Source organism: Leptodactylus fuscus, chromosome 3 (assembly GCF_031893055.1).
Source record: "Leptodactylus fuscus isolate aLepFus1 chromosome 3, aLepFus1.hap2, whole genome shotgun sequence".
NCBI classification, from domain to species: Eukaryota; Metazoa; Chordata; class Amphibia; order Anura; family Leptodactylidae; genus Leptodactylus; species Leptodactylus fuscus.
Genome location: NC_134267.1, coordinates 37870642 through 37884986, shown reverse-complemented (window position 1 = coordinate 37884986; position 14345 = coordinate 37870642). Strand labels below are relative to the sequence as shown.

The 14345-nt window shown below is 44.3% G+C and overlaps 1 protein-coding gene across 1 annotated transcript in view; it reads right to left on the bottom strand.

The window, feature by feature from the left end:
- PYGB (glycogen phosphorylase B) overlaps nucleotides 1-14345 on the bottom strand; it is a 49049-nt gene that overhangs the window by 15189 nt on the left and 19515 nt on the right. Inside the window, exons 3-7 of the mRNA XM_075267414.1 lie at nucleotides 10545-10623; nucleotides 9378-9481; nucleotides 8404-8535; nucleotides 6182-6293; nucleotides 2518-2600 (exon numbers count right to left, since the gene is read on the bottom strand). Of these exons, the coding sequence (XP_075123515.1) occupies nucleotides 2518-2600; nucleotides 6182-6293; nucleotides 8404-8535; nucleotides 9378-9481; nucleotides 10545-10623 (510 nt within the window). The remainder of the gene's footprint in view (nucleotides 1-2517; nucleotides 2601-6181; nucleotides 6294-8403; nucleotides 8536-9377; nucleotides 9482-10544; nucleotides 10624-14345) is intronic.

Here is a 14345-nt window from a genome sequence, read left to right as displayed (position 1 = left end):
ACTTTTCAATGCCACCATTTTGGGGCCTGTAAATTATTGACTACATTTTATTAACTCTTTCTGGGTGGGATGTAAAAGGAAACATCAATTCTAGCATTGCTTTTTAGCATTTATTTTCTTTCCCGTGCAACGTTCAGCATAAGTAACATGTTACCTTTATTCTGCGGGTCGGTACGGTTACGGTGATACCTCATTTATATGATTTTTTAATGCGTTGCTATTTGTGCAGAATAAAATTCAATTTAGGGAAAAAAATCTATTATTTTTGCATCGCCATCTTCTGAAAGGCGTAACATTTTTATTTTTTGGTAGACAGAGCTGGTTGAGAGCTTATTTTTTGCGGGATGACCTCTGATTTTTATTGGTACCATTTTGGTTTTCATCTGACCATTTGATTATTTTTTATTGAACATTTTGTAAGGGAAAGGTGGTGAATAATCATTATTTTGAGCAGTTTTCTACGTTTTTTTTTTTTTACGCCGTTCGCCGTTCGGGTTAAATAATGTTTTAATTTTATTGTTCAGGTTATTACGGACTCGGCGATACCAAATATGTAATGTTTTTTTCTATTTTTCTTTATTTTACATAGTAAAACATTTTATATGGGGAAAAAGGGATTTTTGGGGCTTTATTTATTTCTAATTTATTTTAAACTTTTTTAAACTTTTTTATTTTTACTTTTTTTTCACTTTTTTTTTTCTGTCCCCATGGGGGATTGAAGCAGTGATCCGCTGATCACCGCTTCAATACATATACACTGCAATACACGTGTTACACGTGTATTGCAGTGTAGAGGAAGCTGTCAGCCTGTGTGGACGCACAGGCTGACAGCTTCATTTACGGCAGGATCGGCCAGGCGCGAGGAGGAGGTAAGTGAAGGGGCAGACCCGGGGTCACTGATCAGACCCCGGGCTGCCCCCTACGAACACCGGCACCCCCCGAAACCGGCGCGGGGGGTGCCGATCGCCGCCATGTTACACTGAAACCCCGGAGGTGCCGGTGGTCATGTTGACCACCGGCATCTCATGGGTTAACACCCGCGATCGGACCCGGTTCCGACCGCGGGTGTAACGGGGCATTGTCAGCCGTGTATTACCATGCAGCCGCAGTAATAGTACGGCGGTTTGCGGGAAGCCCTTCCCAGCAGCGCCGTACTATTATGGCACATGTCGGGAAGGGGTTAAGACTCATGGTTCCTACGCCAGCTTTAATAAAGTCCCCGAATAGCGCGAGGCACGCCTGAATTATTAAGAAGCTCCGGCCTCAGGCGTACTTCCAAGTGCCAGAGCTGAAATCTACAGCAGTCAGGAACTGGTTTAGATTTCCTGTAGAACTCGCACCAGTTTTATGTCATGAGGTAAAATAAATTTGTTGGGCCAAGGTATTGCAATCCGGCTCCAGAAAATGTGTAAAAAGTGGCAAAAGAGGTACGGAGCAAACAATGTAGCATATGTATGATGCAAAAGGTAGGCCACAATGACACACGTCTATGACAGAAAAATGGAATAGATGAGTTAAAGGGGGTTCTGACACAAAAAGTATATCCTCCATCCCTAAGATAAATAGTGCTGACCCCCCACCAATCCCTAGAATGAGAAGTGTTTCCTCCTCACTGCACATACATCTGGCTGAATGCAAGGCCAGGTTCACACGGGGTATTTTGGATCGGAATTTGACGCAGAGGCTGCCTCAGGTTCCAGTCCAAAATACGGGTAACTGCGGCTGGATGCCAGTGCACTCCACGGGCATCCAGTCTTGGCACTCCGATCTGGATTAGGCTCAAATGAATGGGCCTAGTCAGAGGTGTCTTCAGGCGGATTCGCGAGGCGACTTTGCCTGAAGAATGAGCATGTGGTTTGTTTTTTTTCCGGGAGCCGGAACAGCCACCTCAGGTTTTGGTCCAAAAACTGGGTAGCCGCGACTGAAAGCCATGCAGTCCGCTCCGGGTTAGGCCCAATGAATGGGCCTTGTCTGGAGGAGGTGAGTCTTCAGGCCGAATTCTGAGGTGAAACGGCCTGAAGAATGAGCACCTTGCTTCTTTATCCGGGAGCCGTCTTTTTGGTCAGGATTTTGAGATGGATACGGACTCAAAATCCTGACCAAAAAAACCCCGTGTGAATTCAACCTAAGGCTGTTGCTTTGTGGATGGCAATCCCATTCACTTCAAAGGGAGCCCAGGTTCGTCTACCAAGCGTCACGTTCATATTCAACCCTGCTGAATGTGCGGTGGGGAAATAAATACCCCCATACCTCAGATTTGATGGGGGTCTACCCTAAGGATAGAGGATACTTTTCATGGCATAATCCCTTTAATAAATTCCTCACTTCATGCCTTACATTACAACTAAAGGAATATACATTGATATAGCCTAGTCTCATAGCAGCCATAGGTGCACCTCATACGTGCCATAATATACAGTGTAGGCTCATAGCAGCCATAGGTGCACCTCATACGTGCCATAATATAGATCCCTAAAACAGATTACTGACAAGTATACATAGAGAAAAGAAACTCACATTATCGTTGGGGTACAAAACCCGGGAGATATTTTCAGCCAGGTTCCTATCCAGTACAGCTTGTATATAGTCACCAACATTAACTGTAAGAGAAAGGGTCTAAATGTTAGTAAATGAGATTTTACACTTTATTAAATTACCACATAACCTCCATGTACAATATAGACATTGGTAAATATTAGTCCCCTAGCTGACGCTGACAAGTCACCCCCACTCACTCGTGTTGTGCTATTTTCTTCCCAGTAAACATGGAGTTAATCATTGGAAACAGTTTGCCGTTCACTTCTAATACAGGTTATCAGGGGAGAAATACTGACACATCTCCTGCAGCAGAAATGTTATGGACTACATACTGCAGGAATGTATTGTACGTCACCTCCATGTTACTGAAATACAAGATGTTACCGCGGAACTGCGTAACACTGACACATGTATGGTATGTATAACGTGACATGTACAGGAACCCTGCACATAGAAGGAAAGGAGTGCAGAGGTCACAGCTCCGATCACCTGGTGAACTTTACCTTGCTTTGGCCAGATCGATTCTCATCACAGCTAAGAGTAAGTTGAAAATAAAGTTGTACAATAAAAAGACTTCAGGACTTAAAGGGAATCTGCAGGTATATTTGAGGCACTAAAACACTCACAGTTCCTTATGGACTGAATATGAGGAAGGTATTTATAAGACCACCATTTGTCTGTCAGAGGTCAATAATTTGTGCCCAATGCTATTCATGCTGTCAAAGATATAGAAACCAATATGGAATCCATAAAAGACCCCGGTGTAAGTAAATGGGATCTGTCAGGTGTCATGGCTATCTGCTTTATGGCGAATCTAAAACGGTTTTCTTTTCCTGTCCAAGATTTCTCTTAAAAGTCATGTCTTGGTTTAGAGGAAGAAAAGTGACGGACGCCATCACTAGGTCATACCCTGCTATGCAGGGAGCGGATTATGGCTGACTGCGGCTCAGCTGTTTTTGTAACTCCCATAGACTCTAATAAAGCTTCTTCTGTGTGAGCAGCACCCTTGCTGAAAGGTAATTCCATTCATATATCTGGACGTTATAGGAAAGGACCAGCCCTCCATTCACGTCAAAGTGGTCAGAGCGTGAATTGGCGGACAGGGGACACATGACTAGCAGGCACTTATGGCATATCCATAGCATACACCATAGCACAATCAGTATATAACAAAGATGCTGAACTATATCTGACGTGAGTATCCTATTGTAATAATAATATAATAAGACCAGATGACCTTGCCAGAGTTCACCTTTAAATAGCGATGTCCTGGGGATGAGGCCTTTGCCTTTTATAGCCAGTCAGAGCCGCTATTAGACTGCAGCGATAATGACAAGAGCTCCGAGCTGTCACAGCCCTTGTAATGTTCTCTAATAGGGAAACCTGTTGATGGAAACCTCTATCTACACTACCGTGCTGCACCAGCTACAGTAAAGGGGCAGAACCAACATCAGGAATACGCACGACCAAAATAGAAGAGTGCTGACAGATCTGATCACTGTCTATGGGTCCTGGAATGCAGAGCTGGCCTATTATACACATAATCAATGGCTTAAAGGGTTGTGTCATGGAAAGTATTCATCCTCTACACCCGAATGGATGGGGTCTGACTGCCGGGACCCCCACCGATCCTGAGAACGGGAGCTCCTGTCCCTCCGCTGCATATTCTACCTGACCGCAGTCAGACTGAGAGTAGGTGTGATGGCCGGCGCTTCCATTGTCTTCAATGGGAGCATCAGAGATAGCTGACGTACAGTGTATGGCACTCCTATAGGGTCACAGTCCACCACCAATCACGCCTACATGTGAATATGTAGCCAGGAGAAAGGATCCCCTATTCTCAGGATTGGTGAGGGTCTCGGTAGTCGCACCAATGAAGAATATATCCTCTATCCTATGGAACATTCTAAAACCCACTATCCAATAATTCTAGTGCATCTTAGGTCTAGTGCTTCAGAATTAAACATCTACTCCAGGCAGGACCTAGTATTTCTAGTTTTCTAGTGTGTGTTATAGTAAATCTGATGGGCTGGGGTCTCTTACCATGAGAGGAGAAGAAAACTGACAAAGTGGTGCATCTTTTGTACATGTTGGAGTCACTTCTATGCCATTTTTCTGACATAGGTAGCATAATAAATTCCTTCAATACAGGTATGACATATATGACGTCACTGGACTCACTAACCAAACATTAGAAATATACATTTTCAAGTAAGCAATGCCGTGACCGATATGGTGCAGCGATGGTCCCAAGGGCATTAGCATGGACTATATATTGACTATATATATATATATATATATATATATATATATATAGCATCTTTATATGGGTTTATCATTGTAATGTGACTCATCCAGTATCAGGAGCTGTAACTCTTTTAGAAATATGCCTCTCTGGAACCTACTTTAAAATTCCATTAAAAGTGAAGAAAATGAAGCGTAACATCACTTTCCAGGACCAGTTCCAATAAAAATGTCACTGAACAATGCGATTGTGCCACTGGAGAGCCGCAATGGTAGGAACTCACAATGTTATTATTTCTGGATTATCCTGGGAACAGATTTCACATTCGCATGGACTGCAGAGCATTTCTCTACGTGATACAATGTATAATCCATTTCAACAGGACTCGGCTACAGCAGTGTGATCCCATGTGAAATGTCCCTTATATAGGCTCTATCATCCTTATAACACGGCAAGCTCCATGAGGTGCCAGCTCTCCATCCTTTCCTTTATACATGCTTCTTACGTTATCCATTTACCTGCAGCCCAAGCGTTGTACTTGTAAGACAGCTTTCCAATTTTCCAAAATGACCCATGAACCATTCTTAGGATAGGCCATCAAGATCATAATGGCGGGGGTCTCACACTACTGATCAGCTGTTTGCAACCTCTGCACTGTACCCATCAACCTGCACGCCATTGCCTCAGCAGTGGCCGTGCAGGGTATTACAGCTTTGTCTTAGTCACTTCAATGGAACAAAGCTGTAATACCTCACACCAGTACAGATCAGTGGCAGGCATAGGCCTGGTTCACATCTGCATTCGGGTCATTCCGTCCCCCTCTCCGCATGAAAAATGCAAAGAAAAGTCCTGCAAGCAGCACGTCTCTTGCTGCATTTTTTGTGTGGTAACCACACAGTCCCCATTATAATCCATAGTTTCCTTAGGTGACTGCTTTTCTATGCAGATTAGGTTTCCGTTCGGGGGGTCCCCAAGCAGACTCTCTGAACGGAAACCCACGCGCAGATATGAACCAGGTCATACAGGTAACCAAACCAATGTAAACTATGAAGAGATTGCCGTGCTCACAGCGGCCCTTTTAAAGAGCTGAAACCATAAATCCCTTCAGGGTACTATGTAAATTTAAAGAAATTAAAGAAATTTAATATAGAAAGTCACCATTTTCTTTATGTAGGGTCCTCCAAATCAGCATTATGAAATGTGGTCCTATTTGGATCCAAAATATCGCCAAGTGCATGTAGACTTTAAAGACTCTCCAACCCATAAAAACAACACGTATAAGAAGATGGAGATGTTCAAAATATAACATTTCGATTACTCTTAAGTGTTGATTCTGTTCCCACAGCAGCAGTCAGGGGCGCCCCCTGTTGTATACTATAACATCTAAGAACAACTTACACTCCTTTAGGTCGAATTCGTTGGGTGCCTTTGCTGACCAAAGCCTCATGGTGTTCACAGTGTTGTTCTTATAGCCAGGAACAGGAGTGTCATAAGGCATTGCAAGGACCATCTGCGGAGAGGAGAAGTGTCATTTTATTATTACATAGTCAGTTATTACCGGTAGTAATGTGTATATGGATCTTTACACAGAACATGCAGCTTGTTGGATACTATCAGGGATGTATGACCCAGTTTGTACTGTGTATAGGAGTGTTATGAATTATTTGTAACTCATCCACATTGTATATTATATCGTAAAAGTATTTTATCAGCTTACATTTTAAAATGGGACTTTTGTGTGTGACACTGAGCTGAGAGGCTTCACCTCCCCATGACGTTCCCCACACCTGTCTGTACTTCTTTCCCCCTCTTCTTCCTCTACCACACCAGCTTCATCCCCTAGTTCCCCTGTGTATCCCTCCATTGCTGCTGAAGATATAATTACTGTCCTATATAAGGTTGTAGTAGAGCAGCGATATTATAGGCAAGTCCCTACAATGATCTGTGTGCTGTGTGCAGAATCTCCTGTGTATTCCTATGACATGTTGCTTCATATTGCTCACTGCCTTCTGTTTATAAGAGTTGACATAAAGAAATCTATCACAGGCCAAGGCCTAGTATCAGCAAAGTGAAAGAGATTTTGGTTAATTATTGGAAAAATTTAGATGTGAAAAAGTGGCATATTAAAAAATGCAGAATCTTAATGTTGGTGTGAAGCTGTATTTCTCAGGAATACACTGAGACTCTGCAGAGCGAGTTTGGGGACAGCAGTTCTGTATCACTGGACTATCACTTATAGGATTCAGAACAGAGCGGAGGGATGAGACCTGCACACTCTGCCTCTAAGCCAGTTTCATCATGAGAAATGCAAGCTGTATACGGGAACCATTTTAGTGGAAGAGGAAGGAACCTATAAAATAGATATACACAAGGCACACACCCAAGACTCTACATTATTACTCCCACATTATTATCCTTTAATAGCGTGCCCTACACAATAAAGCATTACAAATATTCTGAAGTGCTTTTTTTAACACAATAATTCTTTCAACATTTCACCTTATCAACGTTCCCATATTCCCACATTGCTTATCTGATCCGTCCCCCATCGCTTTCTATTGATGTTCCTGTATGAATATGTGTCACCCATCATTATAGTTCATCTGTCAACTAAACGTCCCTGCGGAGGCCAGGCAGTGGTTGTCCTGGTTTGTCACTAAGGGCCACACGTCGTCATATAGGATCACTAGCAGAGAGGGTATCAGGCACATCACAGGTGCAGGGATGATGTAAAACTGATAGAGGACATCATAGACATTACTGTTGTAAAACTGGGAAACCCCAACAGCTAAGGCCATGACAACTTCCCATTTTCTTGAACCTCTACATTATAATAAGGTTTTACATACTGTATGCAGGGAACCTTCTTAACGTGTCTTGATTAAACATATTAAATGGCCGCCTTTGCCGTGTGTGGTGTTAAATATCATTATCCAGAAAAACAAGAAGCAACAATGACCGTCTACAAGCCACAAATATTCTTTGGTATTTTCCTTTCAAGTAGTCTCCAACGTGTAGCTTTCCAGGTCTAGTGTCGGAGTATGCTGGGAGTTGTAGTGACATAATAATGCAGACTACCACATTACCCTAGTCTTATCTACTGGAGTAGTTATACTTAACCAATAGAGATGAGTGAACACTGTTCGGATCAGCCGATCCAAACAGCACGCTCCCATAGAAATGAATGGAATCACCTGTGACGCTGACTTTGCCGGCCGCCCAGCGTCACATGTGCTTCCATTCATTTCTATGGGTGCGTGCTGTTCGGATCGGCTGATCCGAACAGTGTTCGCTCATCTCTATTAACCAAGACTCCAGCCTTCTCTGAACCCACCAAGAACTAGGGCCATAAATCTGGACAATCCCACACCCAACAGCCATTAAGAAACGCTGTACAATCTATAGACCTGCCTCAACCATAACCGCAATACCAGAGGGATCCCTGTGCTGCAACCCCATGCCCTACCAGACATCCAGCCTGATATATATCACTGCCCAACATCAAGACCAACTACAGCTAAGACCTGGGGAGTGACTGCGGCCACCTGAAGTCTATTTCACATAATGCACTATAACTATAAGCAAGTGTTTTACTTGTGTGCATAGAATGAAGTACAAACCTGAGTATCAACCCACTTGGCACCTTCGGGTCTGTGCTCTACTCTGCCATAGAAATGTACTGGCAGCATATACTCCGGACGGGCCTTCTCCCAGGGATTACCGTAGCGCAGCCAGTCATCCGCCTCCTCGACCTGTGACAACAGAAACAAAAAGCATCTGCGTGCATGATCTCTGGTACTTAATATTCTTACATAACCCAGATCACATACTACACAGTCCAATCATATAACCAATCGCAGAAGGCACGTGTCATCAGACATCTGGGTGCACTCATCATTGTGGAAGGCACGATGGATCAACACAAGTATGCATCTATCCTTGCAGACCATGTTCACCCCTACATGTGAATTGTTTTTCCTCAGGATGATGGCATCTACCAGCAGGACAATGTGACATGTCATAAAGCTTGCAGTGTACGTGCGTGGTTGGAGGAGCACCAGGATGAGTTTACCGTACTCCCTTGGCCAACAAATTCCCTGGACTTGAACCCCAATGGAGAATCTGTGGGACCACCTCAATCGGGTTGTTCGCGCCATGGATGCTCAACCACGTAACCTAGCGCAGCTGGCCACGGCACTGGAGTCCGCATGGCTCAACATCCCAGTGATCATCATCACAGCATCACCTCTCTTCCTGCACGTCTCGCAGCGGTCCACTCTGCCAAAGGTGGTTATTCTGGATTTTGACAGGTGCTCACATTAATGTGACTGGACTCTGTATTATGACATCTCTGTATTATACATGTATATACCAACTGTTAAAGACAGCTTTACTTGTAGGAAATATTGCTCGTAAAATATGGAACTGAATTATTATTAGGGAATAGATTTTCCTGCAAGAAGATATCATTCGATTAAAGAAACGGCAGGAAGATCAATTGCTTCTCCATCGCCATGTGAGTCTATCTGATGGTGAGCTGCAGGAAAGCCATATTAAATTTGGTTTCCGTGCTCATTTATTGGGATCCACCTACCTGCCAGCCATTTATAATCCTTTGGTTAAAGATCCCAAATTCATATCGAATTCCGTAGCCATACGCGGCTAGTCCAAGAGTGGCCATTGAGTCAAGGAAACAAGCTGGATAAATAAGAAGAGACAAACCATTGCAGCATGTTAATAAAACAGCTATGCCCTCTCCAGGGAATGCAGACATGTTATACAAAGAGTCAATTCACTAAGAAGGAAAGCATTGTGTGCCTCGAAGTGCTGACAAGTGTCTCTATGGTACATAAGCTGGAAGCCTAGAAATGCTTCAGGGACAATCGCCTAAGAAGGGAACCAGTCATTAGAGCCCCATGTGAATTCATGCCAAGCTGGCAGACAAACACAAACACATTGCACATGAACAAAACCTAGTTCTTAAACTAAAACTGAGCTAAGAAAGGTAAGGCCTGTGGTCGGAAGGCTTGCAAGCACAACTCTGCAGAAAAATCTTTCTTTATCATCCTTTGCTGTGTTTTCTATGCCAGGCTATTCTGTAAGTTGTAGCAGAAGCGACTGATGATGTGAAGTCAGACTTTATAGAAAGACAAGATCCAAGTTCGCTCCATTTCTCCACCTTAGCCAGGGGTGACCCATATCCAAAACTACAGCTGTGTGTATGGGACCACTGAAATGTAGGGGATCGAACTTTGCTGAAAAATATCTTTGTGTGCATAAGGCCTTCTTCAGATGGACCGGGAAGAAGACACGAAAGGGACCTTGGCACGGTCAGAGTGTTGGGCATCGGAGAGAATTTACTTTTCGTCTTTATTTTTTAACCCATTCAAAGCATTTTGGGGAAAGATTTTACCTACCGGATAAAGTCCCTGCAGAAGATTAGCTGCAGGATAACAAAGGTGTTTAATATTCTGCCCGGAGATCAAGCATGATGTTTATGTTTCTACTAGCTGAAAAAATCTACTACAGAAAAAATCCACCAAAAAAAAATACAACAGTTTTTTCCTCCAATTCAAATGAATAGAAATTTTTTAGGCTCATCTTGAAGCTAAATTTGATACAGAATCTGCCTCAAATTCAGTGCCAAATTCCTCCATATGAACATACCCAAAGACGGCGGAAGAAGAACCTCTAGTAGCATAATATGGACAATACACACAGGGGTTGTTTTGTAACATAACACACAATGTGTGGCTATTACCTGCTAAGCGTCCCAGTCCTCCATTTCCAAGACCTGCATCTTCTTCTATCTCCTCCAGCTCCTCCATGTCCAGGCCCAGCTGTGAGAAAATGAAAAGGTAAAGATGACATGTATTGACCCAAGTTCAATACTTGGTAATAAATTGACCCCATGCATGCTGTCAGAATTCGGACAATACAGTGGCAATTCATCTAACCTAAGTCTGTCGTAAAGGGAGTCTGTCACCAGAGCCCCGAGAGATCGATTCGGGTGACCATAACCTAACGGTGTTTGCCCCTTGTGAATCGGTCCCTCCGTTGCTGAGCTCTCCCTGGTTTTTTTTTCAATATGAAAATGAAATCTTTGGAGCAATGAAGGCGTGGCCGCTTACCTCTTCAGATCAATGCTAACTCCCTTGCCAACGAGCTCATTTGCATATTGAGAAACCAGCGATATCATGACAACATAGACAATGAGCAACATGACAACTTGGGCAGAAAATTTAGAGGACAATCCACGCATTTGTGCCTGTCTGTAAGCAAACATGGTAAATCAGGCCCCACCCCCAATGCACTTGAGGCTGATTTGCATATCTCAAGGTGACTTTCTCTGCACTGCTGCAGTTTGTAGCCACAATGGTACGTTTCTGCTCCTATTAATGGCCCCTACGGAGGCATTTTTAGACCTGACAGTTTCCCTTTAAGTCACAAAGTTTTATTTGCTGCCAAAATAACTTTCTCTTAATGGGATTCAGAAGAGACAGAGGGGTCAGGGTCACGTTGGACATCCCAGGGGGTTCTGCAGCTGTATCCTTTGGAAAACATATTCATGACTTTGATTCCCAAACATGCAGGGGACACATCTTCTACTACAGATCACGGCACTTTTTTTTTTTATTTGTAAGAGGATAAAATAGAAATCTGCTTTTTCTCCTATTTATAGCTTGTGGGCCTACATTATTACAAAACGGGATATTCTCAGGATATGGGACATACCATATTGTCTCTCTGTATATACAAACACAACAAGCCTCCCCTCCCCCACCTGCACTATATTTACCATGCCACAGGCTACATACCACCCAGGGCATATCCAACTACTGGCATGAAAACCATTGATCACCTAGCCAAAGGATAGGCTGCAACTACATGATCGCTGGGGGGGAGGGGGTCCGATCATTGGCAACTCCGCCGATAATGTATATAGGTCTCAATTGTCTATTGTGTGAATGGAGTGGAAATGTCTTTATAACTTTCAACAACTTTACTTTGAGGGGGCATTCACACGGAGTAACGTGACGCTGATTCTGGCACGATAACTCGCGTAATAATCAGCGCTGCAAAACAGAATCCCATTGACGGGATTCTGTTTTGCAGCGCTCATTATTACAGCGCCATTTTCGCTCCACTGGGGGATTATGGGAAAAATATGCAAATCTGTTTCCCAAGATGTAAATAGGAAAACAGTGCCTCTGTTTGCTGCCCTCTAGGGGCAGCTCCCTTAAACATCATGCCGCCTTTTTCAACTAGCCTTAATGCTATGATGCGGGATTTAGCCAAATCAATATCCCAGCTGTGCAAACAGAGGCCCAGTTTTCCTACTTACATCTTCGGAAACAGATTTGCATATTTTTCTAGATAGATTGTGACATATTTACTTTCATAGGAACTAAATCCCTGGATGTTATTGAATGAAGGCCTAAATAACGGATCAACCTTGGACAGCCGAGCACCCGCAAGTGCACAGGATGGGGCGCTGTCCGTCAGGACCGCAGATGAGGAGCCTTAAGTCTTCTGACTTTGGCCTACAGTCCTGAGTCTGACAACCCCAACAACATGTGTAATTCATAGGGCAATGACCCTGTGTCGCTGTTTTCTGGGCGACTATTTGGCTTTTATCTAGGGCAAAGTTTAGGTTATTGGTAGCCATATCCCAAGGAGAAGCCTCCAGCCAGCACTATGTGCTACAACCATTCATCCGTGCATAGTGTCTGTCATGCTGATGGTTTAGTGTTCTCCATGTTAATAGTTAAGGATTGGCCCGCTGTTCCTGCAGCTTCAGTTTTATAAGAATATGTCAGTGTGAGATTAAAGCCAGCCAACCTGGATGTAACAGGATCTGGACAATACACAATGGCAGGGCTGTGAACGTGCCGAGCGACCTGATCTTACACAGGAAACTGGAGAGCAGCGGCCTGACAAATCCCATACGCTGTCTGCACTGTCCCCTGCTCACACATTATTGATAACGTAACCTATAAGTAGACTTTCCTTCCTTAACCCTTCATGTACCACCACTACAAAGCTGATGCAAATCAAACTTCATTGAAAAGGGCAAAAACAGAAAACAAAATGCTGAAACCTCGGCTTAACCCAGTTCTCAATATGCCACTCCTGCTGGCGGTGAAGGATTACCAGTATTTAGAAATATATTATAGTCGTATAGTTGTATTATAGTCGTACGGTGTAGTTGTATATGTACAATATACCTTTAGGTCCCCGTTCTGCCAACAAGGGCCAAAATAGTGTCCCTGCTTTACATCCATTTTATTTTAGCATAGTTGACTATATACACTATTATATACAGGGGAATCCAGCAAAAAAGAAAAAATACTGCACTTTATATGATTTTTTTAACATTTGACCCTTTGGGTGATGAATCCTACTAATATTATAAAGGTGAAAGTATGTGAGTTTGGATGTTTGTGAGTTGAACGGCTGAATGGATTTTCACACACATATTGGCCAGGAAGGAAGGATAGGCTACTTTAAATGTGGGTCACTCACCCCAAATCGCCACCGCCACCCTCCTAAGAACCCTGCGGCTCCGCAGCAGCAGCTGGCATTCCGCCAGCGCTGGTCTGTCCACGCACCTCCTATTGGTGCATGGCTGGGTGTGGGCGGGCTATGGAGCCAGGGCTGCGGCACCATACGTTGGGGGCTGCATGTGGGCATGCCGATTGAGCAGGTACACAGTGAGGAAGATGGCGGCAGCCCACATGGACCCGGCACCGCAGCTATCCCACACCGCCTAGACACTTCATGGACGGCTAAAGAGGAGGCTGCTGCACCCGACACACCACATAACAGGTCAGGGGGGTTTTCCGGGGGGGTGTCCCGGGGAGGGGGGGGGGGTCCTCAGGGATCAACCACATTCCCCCTGAACACGTCATCCGTCAGCGCAGCCATGTCCCCTCTCCGCGCCGGCACCCGGACGAGTCTCCGGAGCTGGCGTCTGGTTGCTATGACAGCCGGAAGCCTTGCGCTGGCTCCCCGGCCTGTCAGTCTTGCGCTTCTGTTGCAGGCTTGGCTGTGTAGGCTGCAATAGAGGCGCCGGTATTATGCAGTGCATTGCATAAAACCGGCGCTTCCATTGCAGTCTACCTGCCATAGGCTGCAATCAAAGCGAAGAACTGACAGGCCGGGGAGCCAGCGCAAGGCTTCCGGCTGTCATAGCAACGAGACATGGAGAGGGGAGAGGGGACATGGAGAGGGGACATGGCTGCGCTAACGGATGACGTGTTCAGGGGGAATGTGGTTGATCCCTGGAACAACTCCCCCCGGGAAACCCCTCCCCCCCCCCCCCCAACTCGCTGCACTGACCTGTTACAGTCCTATGAAAAAGTTTGGGCACCCCTATTAATCTTAATCATTTTTAGTTCTAAATATTTTGGTGTTTGCAACAGCCATTTCAGTTTGATATATTTAAATATTTAATTATTAATAATTGATGGACACAGTAATATTTCAGGATTGAAATGAGGTTTATTGTACTAACAGAAAATGTGCAATATGCATTAAACCAAAATTTGACTGGTGCAAA